At 49.3% G+C, this 10,461-nt stretch overlaps 1 protein-coding gene across 1 annotated transcript in view; it reads right to left on the bottom strand.

Annotated features, from left to right (window-relative positions):
- The window catches only part of WDR7 (WD repeat domain 7), a 36,404-nt gene that overhangs the window by 18,020 nt on the left and 7,923 nt on the right, over positions 1-10,461 (bottom strand). The window contains 8 exon segments of the mRNA XM_031064437.1: positions 4-153; positions 4,643-4,756; positions 5,953-6,076; positions 6,861-6,979; positions 7,472-7,552; positions 8,380-8,468; positions 8,585-9,348; positions 10,331-10,461. The exon segment at positions 10,331-10,461 is cut by the window's right edge and continues 78 nt beyond it. Of these exon segments, the coding sequence (XP_030920297.1) occupies positions 4-153; positions 4,643-4,756; positions 5,953-6,076; positions 6,861-6,979; positions 7,472-7,552; positions 8,380-8,468; positions 8,585-9,348; positions 10,331-10,461 (1,572 nt within the window).

The raw sequence follows: 10,461 nt of genomic DNA, 5'->3' as shown, positions 1-10,461 counted from the left end.
CGCGGCGGGCCCGCGTCAGCAGCTTGGGCGGCTCGATCTCGGCGCCGAACTCGGCGCCGATGACGCCCAGCAGCACGATGGCCGTGGCCTGCTTGCGCCGCTCCTCGTAGGACGAGGACACCTTCTTGGGCTGGGGCAGCCCCGCCAGGCAGCCTGCGGGGAGAGCCGGGGCAGGGGGTTAGTGCTGCAAACAGCAAATTAAACATCAGCCCGTCGTGGCGTCGCGGCATCCCTGTGAGCACCGGCACGGACACTACTCCATCCGCCCCTAGAAACCTCCAAAAAAGCCAAAATATCCCTTCAAAAGCTGCCGAGAACTCACGGGGAAAGAAAGTCACCAGCAATTTCCAGCTTGGTTTGCTCAGTGAGAGAAGAATTCTATGTTCACCTAGTGATTCTGCTTCTTGGTCACTTTGAATTGACAAGTTGCAATTTTTATTGTTTTTAAAAGATGGGGTTTTTTTCAGGATAAGTTCTTTGCATTATGTTTGGTATAAAAGCATCTTTTTGATAAAGGATCCATCACCACATCCAGCTTCCTATTAAATGTCAGGATATTTCAATTTTAGGACAACAGTACACACCATTAAACCAAACAGAGCAAAACGGCACCTATGGAATTTTAACAATGGGACAAAACCACAATCGTGACTTGTACATAAAAGTGAAATATGTGTTATTAGTTTAACATAGTCCAGGGATTCTAAATTCCACTAAGCAGAGAAGGTTTTTTTATTTGGAGTAAAATCCCCAAAATTTGGGAAGAAATTATTGGAACAAAACCAGTCACTTATTCTGACGAATGAAGTCCACTCTCACCTAGATGATAATTTCCAGCATCCTGGGAAATTCCCAACCATTTATTCCAAAATATGAGGAAGATTTAATCCTTCCCAAGTGCTGTTTGCTGAGGAGCTGGGAGGCAGCACCTGGATTAATGAAGGCTGGATTAATGAAGCACACGGGATGTCAGTGTTAATGACATCCATGGGGCTCCGGAGGAAAACAAGGAATTAACCAAAATTTAGGAGCTGTGCTCGAGCCAAAAGGAAGAGAAAAACAAGGGAAACCTTAACAATGGGAAGGGAGGGAAAAAAAAGGGAAAAAATCGATAGCAACTGCCTTTGGAGGAGGAAGGATGCAAAGGGGCTGGAACAAAGCAGGGCAGGAACAGCTGGAAGTGCCCAGGAGCCGTTTGTGCCGTGTCCCCGCACCCTGTTAACCCTTTCTGCATCCACAGGGAGCATCCTTCACACCACGGAATGGTTTGGGGTGCGAGGGGTTAGGGATCATCCCATCCTTCCATTAGCCCAGCCTGGCTTTGGACACTTCAGGGATGGGAAATTCTGGGCAACAGAATCTGTACCAAGAGAATTTTCATGTATTAACCTGGAATGGCCCAAAAAAAATCCTACTGGGAATGCAGGAGCTCCACTGTTTTCAGGGATAGGGAATTCTCAAGCTCTCTGGGCCACAGAATCTCTACCAAGAGAATTTTCATGAAGAGAATTTTCATGTATCAACCTGGAATGGCCAAAAAAAAATCCTACTGGGAATGCAGGAGCTCCCCTGTGCCAAGGCATCACTCCTTGTTCACCCCAGAAGAAATTCCATCCAGGACAGGCTGGCAAAGATCCACAGTGTCCCATGAGCTTGAGCCTCACAGCTGCAGTGCAGGATTTTCTGCCTCAGAAAGAAAACAACCCCCAAAATCCCCCAAACCTGCCCCAAACTCCAAGAAATCCAAAGCTAACCAAGCCAACCCCTGAGGTCCGGCAGAACCTCCTCTGGAAGCGCACCTGGCACAGAGGATTTCATCTGGCTGCGCCAGTTTGGTATTTTGTCCTCATGCTGCGTGCCCCTTCAATCACAGCCCGGGCTGACACACAGATCCACTTTCCTGACAGGACCCCTGATCACCCTATCACAGGCACAGAATTAACAACCTCCCATGGCTCCGCCAGGAAAACACGAGCTGGGCTGCCAGAAGGACAGAACCCACCGGGATTTCAGCTGGGAAAATCCCAGCTCAGGCCGATGGAACGACAACACAATCCTCAATATTCCCACTGCAAGCCCCAGAGCCCAGGGCTGAGGGAAGCAGGGGGAAGGTGCCCAAAGCTCCCTGGTTTGCAGGCTGGGCAGGGGGAAGGTGCCCAAAGCTCCCTGGTTTGCAGGCTGGGCAGGAAGGAGGTGCCCAAAGCTCCCTGGTTTGCAGGCTGGGCAGGGGGAAGGTGCCCAAAGCTCCCTGGTTTGCAGGCTGGGCAGGAAGGAGGTGCCCAAAGCTCCCTGGTTTGCAGGCTGGGCAGGGGGAAGGTGCCCAAATCTCCTTGGTTTGCAGGCTGGGCAGGGGGAAGGTGCCCAAAGCTCCTTTGTTTGCAGGCTGTGGCTGATCAATGGCTGCTGCTGCTAACACCCAGCAGCACGTGGCTCCCCAGCTCCCCTTAATTGGCTTTGCACACTTGTGGGGGAAATTAACTGCAGCCCAGCTTACAATAACAGGATTAAAGGCCCAGGGAATTCTCCAGGCTGAGCTGCAGAGGGATCCAGGGCTGTGGGTTAAGGAGAGGTGCCCTCCAGAGCCAGGAACCCACCCCAAATCCAACCTGAGCCCCAAATCCCTGCCCTGAGCAGCCCCGAGAGCCCCCTGGGCATTGCCTACTCGCGGGTGTAGCTACTCAACACTTCCACCAGGCTCAGCACTCACGCGCATAAAAACCACCTGGAAATACAGAAATACTGGAAACACTGGACATTTCACACAGATAAATTATTTGTTCAACACACACAGAGTTGTGAGGACTCTCTCCCAATAAATCAGAAGTGAAAATATTGTCTAGGAATGCTGGTGCCCACAAGGAAAATGCAGGGAAACAGGAATGTTTTACAAAACCTGGGGCCATTCCTGGATGCACAGTTCCCTCTGCTGGTTCCACAGAGAACGGGAGCCTGGCAGGGAGCTGAATTCCTGGAGAATTTGGGAATTTCTCCCTGACAGCCCATCCTCTATTATGTCTGCCATCATAATTCAGTGCCAATTACTTCTAATAACAAATGCAATCATTGCTCTGGAATATCTGGAATTCTAAATTGGGAACAATTTAATGGCAGAGCTCTTTAAGTGCTGCGACTTGTCATGCATTAGAAATTACAAGTTAATTTCTTTAATTGCAGGTAGAAGATGTGCTTGTGCACACTTTAAATGAGTGTTTTTTCAGCCATTCCCAGCTGCTGCAGTTCAGTGGAATTTTCTGCTCCCTTTTCTGAGGGAATGTTTCGCTGCGCTGCAGCAGCGTCTGGGAACACAAAATGGGTGAGGATGCTGCAGCCTTTTCCAGGGAAACAGGCAGAGACAAAATGGATCCTGTGCTGCCCAGATGGGGAATGTCAGGCGCCTTTTAGCCAGCTTGGAAAGCACTGGGCCCATCCATCAACCTTTCCCTCACAAGGGACATTTAAGGGATAGGAATCTCAATTTTTAAAAGATCTGTTCATTGTTAATGGGATCTCAATATAAAGAGTCTGCAGACCAACGGTATTTAATACTGGATTTGAACTTTAGTGACAACTTCCCAACAGGATCACTTGGAATAAACAGTGATGAGTAACAATTTGGAGTAGTTACAGCCCAAATAAAAGAAAAAAATAGCACACACACTTCCACCAGATTTCTGATGTGCAGGAATGGGATTTTGGAGTTTCAGACCCATTGGCATCAATTTACCTACAAAAATTTACCCACAAAAACGGCCCCACAAATCAAAAAATACCATTTCAGTGATTTAATGGCTTTAATGCCAGCAGTCCTGGAGCTCAGGAAAGCATCCCATCCCAAAAGGAAAATGCAGGAACCCAGGTTATTAAAATTCACACTGCTACAAGCTCAACAGGAGCAACTAAAATTAAAACAGCACTTATCATTTGTTACAGAGTTTCCTTCTGAAAGATTTGATTTCTTGGAGTAAAACAGTTGTAATATCACCCAGAACAAATAATAAATCACTTTGGAATCTGTTTGAGGTTACCCAAAATCAGAAAGTCTATAATTTACACAATTCAAAATATACCCTGAATAAGCCAATTCACCAAATTCCCAAATTCTGACCACTGGAGCCAGGAGAATTTATGCCCAACTGGAAAAAAGCTGCTGCTCATGTGTGAATTGTTTAAACAAAATATTTGGTCTGTTTTTAGGTACCCAAAAAAACCTTTAAAAGGAGATTTGAGGACAGACCAAATTTTCTAAGTAAAAGCCACTGGAGTGTATTAGGGATTTTCAGCTAAAACGTTTCCCTGTCCCTAAGTTCTGAGGTGCAAATGATCCTTTCTAGAAATGATCTTGATAAGTGGAAGCTTTTGGGGAATCTCAAGTTGGAAAAGATCCTATTGAGGAAAAAATTGTTATTTTCCCTCTATTCTCCCAATACAAACCTCACTGTATCCCCCTGAACCCAAAATTCAGCCCCCTGGAATCAGATCCTCCAGCAGAATAAATGATTTGGGGAACAATTCTGAAGAATGACAGACGAGCACAGAAATCCTTTATTTCTGAAGAGCTGCTGCTGGCTGTGGGCAGGTTGGAGAGCATCAATTAAGCACATTAATTATCTTGGTAACATTAATGATAATAATGAGGGCTCACCTGCTGCGATGTCATCATCCACCAGGTCGTGCTCCTCCTCCTGGACCTTGGCCTCTGCTCCTGAGGGGTCTGGGGTGGCACCTGCACTCTGGAGGGCTTCTGTGGTCACTCCAGCTGCAGGAACAACCCAAAGTCAGGGATTTGGGGAACAATTCCCTGTTCTGCAGCAGCTGAACTTCATTCCACCCCTCCATGTCCTGCTCCTTCCCCTCCAGCCTCGCACGAGATGCTCAGCGTCAGCTGGAAACAGCGGAATTTGGAATTTATTTGGCTCTAACATAGATTGTTCCCCATCCCTGGGAGTGTCCCAGGCCAGTCTGGTCTGGTGGGAGGTGTCCCTGCCTGTTCCAGCCCAGAGCATGCAGGACAGCCATCAAATCCTTTCTATTTTCTGCAGGTGTTCCCTTCAGAATAAACCACAGTTCACCCAAACTCAGAGAATTCCAGGCACAGGGGAAGCAGAAGGCCCCACAGGTCATTCTGGGCAGAAAGGAGCTGGAATAAAGAACATTTCTTTATCTTTCCTATGCTCCACTGTCTCCTCCGAGCAGTAAATGAGACGTTTCACAAGTCTGTTATATCCCAAATAATTCTTATTCCCTTCAGTTCCTCCAGCTCTGCATCCTTCATTCCAAGAGCTCCAACACTTACCATAAAAACCTAATCCCAAATTTGCCAGTTTTGACCCACAGGAATGATTTCCAGTCTAAATGAGCTCAAACCACATCCTAACATGATCCATTAGGATGTAATACTATGGACACTGTAAAATCAGCTGGGGAATATGAATGAAAAATCATTTTCAGGGGAAAAAAGCTCCTGGAAATGCTCTGACTGCAGGGAGAATCCCATCCCAGGAGGGATAACTGGGAATGTGGGGTTCCCAGGATGGATAACTGGGAATGTGGGGTTCCCTCAGTGGATAACTGGGGATGTGGGGTTCCCTCAGTGGATAACTGGGAATGTGGGGTTCCCAGGAGGGATAACTGGGGATGTGGGGTTCCCTCAGTGGATAACTGGGGATGTGGGGTTCCCAGGATGGATAACTGGGGATGTGGGGTTCCCAGGAGGGATAACTGGGGATGTGGGGTTCCCTCAGTGGATAACTGGGGATGTGGGGTTTCCAGGATGGATAACTGGGAATGTGGGGTTCCCTCAGTGGATAACTGGGAATGTGGGGTTCCCTCAGTGGATAACTGGGAATGTGGGGTTCCCAGGCCCTGTCCCTCAATGACTGACTGTGCACGAGGGGTTCCCAGGGCCCTGTGGCCCCGTTTCCCGGGTGAGGGCAGTGCCAGGGCGCTCCTCACGGGAGATGACGCTGTCCATGTACTGGGGCAGGTAGGGAGCCCAGGTGTCGATGGTCTCCTTGCGGCCCGCCTGCTCGATCCTGCGCAGCTCCGCCAGCAGCAGCGCCTGCGCCGCCTCCCGCACCTGCAGCACAGCACAACAGCGCAAACACAGCTCCAGAGGGGCACAACAGGAACAGCACAACACAGACACAGCTCCAGAGGGGCGCCAACCACACTGACACCGAGCCTTAGTGCCATTCCTGAGAGTTAAACTGGGATTAACTGGGAACTATTCCAGCAGCAGCACCTGCAGCACGAACACAGTTCTGATGCATTCAGTTTGAGCTTTCGTGTTTTCCACGTTCTGCACTGCATTAGTGTGTAACGCTGAATTTCATATAAAGTGTTGGCAAGTTCTCTTCAGGGTTCAGTCACACTAAACAATCCTTTTCCAGCCCCAGAACCAACACTGACACTGTTGAAGCTTCAGTACCATAAAGCACAAACACCAAAGAATCGAGGAGAGCAAACTGTGAGGGTGGAATTGGACAATGAAGCCCAATATGGAAATGGACCAAAACTTATCAAAGTGTGAAAATCTGTGACCTGGAGTCCATCAGGGGTGCAGCCCTTGCACTGGCCAAGGTGCATCCTTTAAAGGCCTTTTATTTAGGGAGAAGGGTGTTGGAAAACATTTCATTTTAAACTTGTGCAGCATGATATTTAAAAGACAAAAAAGACAAAAAAGGACTCTGATATTAACAAGTAATTATGCTTTGTTGGACTCAAACCTGCTTTTGTTGTTACTCCTTTTTTTCTTGCGGTAGAAATAATAATGGCAACAGCAGAAATAATAATGAGCAACAGTAAATAATAATAATAATAATAATAGTAGTAGTAGTAGTAAGCAGGAGGGCTGGTCTCACCTCCAGGCAGCGATCCTGCCACCTCCGGGCCAGCATCTCCAGCAGGGGCGGCCGGAACTTCTCGAGCCCCAGCAGGTCGGGCAGCATCACGCAGTGCATGGCAGCCAGCTGGCTCCAGCCTGGGCAGCACAGAAAATAAACCCCAAAAGTCATCCAGCACAGGCACTGAACTTCATCCTGCCCAGCCACATCCCCCTCTGCTCACACTGCATCATCAGGTACACCAAACTCATCCTCGGCTAAACTTGTGCCAATAGATCCAAGCACAGTTTATCCTTATTAGCACACTGCTGTCCTTATTCTCCACCTGAATTCTTTATTTCAGCACACTTTATCCAGGTGCATTCTTACTACAGCTCTGTGTAGGTAAAACCAGGAGAGAAATCCAGAGTTCAAATAAAAATATCCCACATTCTATTCAATGTATGTGCAGTATTCAATTCAAATCTCCATCAACACCAAAACTCAGATTTAACCCCTGTTGGGGAAGCCTACCCCAGGTTTCAAAGAATTCCCTTAGAAATCAAATAAATTATTTTAGAAATCAAAGAACAATGAGGAGGGATTTTGGCTGAAGTAAAGGACAAGTAGAAAAGTGAGGAAGGAAATACCTTCGTTGACTAAGAAACAGGAATGGAAAGCAGAAGTGTCAGAGTGCCCAGATTCCGTGCTGGAAGCAGCAGCAGGAGCAACTTGCAGAGGAAAGAAGAAGAAATAAAAGAGAGAGAAAAAAAAAGAGGGAAGTGAGGAGAGCAGCAGCAGAAAAACGGGTTAGTATCACTGGAGAATGGAACACAAGGGGAGGCTGGGATGATCTTCAACTGAAATATTCAACTTAAAAATAAAACTCGGCTTCAAAATAATATTCAACTCAAAATAATATCCAATGTAATGAGAATTCCAGGTTTTCCAAGAAGGAAGAGGCAGACATGCAGCTGCAGAGGAACATGGAGACAGTGACAGAAACTGGGATGTTTTGAAAAGACCAAAATATAACTAAATCAAGCGATTTTAAGTATGTTTTTAGGCAGGTGGCTTTGGTTTGACTTCATGCTTGACTGTAAGTTAGAAACCCAGGAATTTTGCTGCTTTTTCTTGTGCTTTTCCCACATTTCCACAGGTTTGGAAGTTGTACTATGCACCAAAGGCCAAAAAATAAACCTCAGTCAGCCTGAGCTGCCCCATCTGTCACTCCAAGATGTCCAGGATGAATTCCTGAGGGCTGCCTGGATCATTCCCACAGAAACACTTTGGGATGAGTCTGCAGAGCCTTTAGCTCCAGGCTTTAAAGCCTCCTCAGAGCCAGAATGCGTGGGAGCACTTGAAACAGGCAATGATGATGGCAAGGCAGAATCAGCATCTTGTACCGGTTCCTAACCAAGCCCTAATCCCCAGTAATTTCATGGAGATGAACATTACATGACTCTGTCCTCCCATGCAGTAATTTTATCTCTTGACAACAAGGTGTTAAATTCAGCTGCAGTAACAGATGCAAGGGCTGCAAAGGAGGCGGTGTTACCTTGTTTGATTTGCCCTTGCGCTGCATGGCTGGCCACGGGAGGGGGCGGCTTCACCTTGGCCATCTCGGGGGTGCCCGGCCGGGGTGGCCTAAATGGAGACACACGTCAATGGCAGCCATCCATCCACCCACCCACCAGCAGGCAACCCACACCAAATCCTGCATCCCAGAGGGTGCTGCAGAGCCAGGGCAGCGCCTGCCCTACCTGCTGGGGCCTTTCTTCATGTGCTCCCCGATGAAGGTGGCGTTGGTCATGCTCATCAGCGTGTTGGCCAGGGAGATGACGGACAGCAGGTGCTGCGTGGTGACGGCCCGGGACACGCCGTAGGTGCCCTTGCCCAGGCCCTCTGTCACCGACATCTTCCTGCCCAGCTGCTCCAGGGCCGCCCTGCCCACGGGCTGGTTGTAGCCGGGCAGCATCAGGGACATGTGGCCGCCCCGCGACAGGAGGCCGAAGGACACGGAGCAGTGCGGCTTCAGCATGCCCAGGCGATCCAGGCACAGCTCGTCCAGCACCGAGTTGAGGCCCCAGGCGTGCAGGCAGGACATGAAGAGCTTGGCCGTGTCCATGGTCAGGTTGTACTCCAGCAGAGTCAGCGGTTTGGATTTGCTGGAGCGATACTCCGGGTCGCCGTCCTCTCTCCTCTGCCTCGCCGCCTCCTCATCCTCATCCTCATCGTCCAGCAGGTGCTCCTTGATGTTCTCCTTGATGGTCTCCTTGACCTGCTGGAAGAGCACGGCGGCGCGCTTGCCGGCGAGGAAGGAGCCGCCCTTGTCGGCACCGCCCGGGGTTTTCTGCAGGCTCTCCGGGGAGGCGGGGCCGGCGCTGGGCCGCGAGGCCTCCTCGGTCAGCAGCTGGATGATCAGCGCCTCCACGTCGAAGAACAGCACGTGCACGTCCGGGTCCGTCACGTTCGTCTTGATGGCCTGAACCATCAGCGAGTTGTGCGAGTATTTCGGCAAATTCCCCTGGAAACAGCAGAGCAAATGGAATTTACCACAGAGCCAAGTTTGAAACACACCCACAAACCACAGAAATTCAATCTCCAAGTGTTTATAGACAAACAGAGCTGTCCAGGTGAGACACCAGCTCACACTTCCTTCTCCTGAAGCCTGGGACAGTGTAGTTATGTTCCAAGCAACAGCAAATTGTTATTAAGCTTAAAACATATTAAATATTTGATATCTGGAGGGTGAAATATGGAATCAATACATGGCATTGGGAAAGCAGTTCTCAGATTCACCCAGACCTGCAATTACTGCATCACATCAGTCCATCCTCTTCCTCCTTCCCTCCCTCCCTCCCAACGGGGAAAAAAGGCAGGAGGCAGGGAATGAAGGTCCTGTGGAAAAAATCTGAAGGATGTAAAGAAGGAGACTGCAAACCAGAACATGAACATCAGCTTTGCCCTAAGCCCCTCATTCCCAGCACCCTCACTGGACGAGGAGCCCACACACAAAACCCTGCAGGAACAAATGCAATATTCCCAGTTCTGCCTGGATCCAGCAGGAGCAGCAGCAGAGACCCTGAGCAGACATTTTTTATGGAAACATGCTGGTGGTGCTCTAAGGAATGTTCCCACCACATCACTCGCAGATTTCTCTCCCAACAGAAGGCAAAGAAAGGGATGCATGGAGAAGCTGGGAATGGAGTTCTGCTGCACTCTGCTGGCCACAAGCTGTGCCAGGGGAGCTCTGGGCTGGATATGGGGAACAGCTCCTCATGGAACGGGCTGGGGGCAATTAAAGCTTGGACTTCATTTTAGAGGGCTTTTCCACCTAAAGCACAGCATGAGTCCAGATTCTGTAACTCAACCTGCACAAAACCAGAGAGCAGGATACACAGAGTGGTATCATGGACGGCAACATAAACTGGGGAAGAACCATGTTTGAGTTGCTCTGGCAGAAACTTCCTGTATTTCAGTTCCTTCTGTGAACACAGCCCACCCACCTTGTCCGAGGCCTCGGAGGCCAGCAGGTTGGTGGCCAGGGTCTGCAGCTTCTGGTGGGCCACGTTCTTGAGGGCGGCCAGGCTGCGGCGGGTCATGGCCTGCTTCAGGTTGACGGCGGGGTGGCTGAGCG

Source organism: Geospiza fortis, unplaced genomic scaffold, assembly GCF_000277835.1.
Source record: "Geospiza fortis unplaced genomic scaffold, GeoFor_1.0 scaffold143, whole genome shotgun sequence".
In the NCBI taxonomy this organism is placed as follows: Eukaryota; Metazoa; Chordata; class Aves; order Passeriformes; family Thraupidae; genus Geospiza; species Geospiza fortis.
This window is presented reverse-complemented; position numbering and strand designations above follow the sequence as displayed.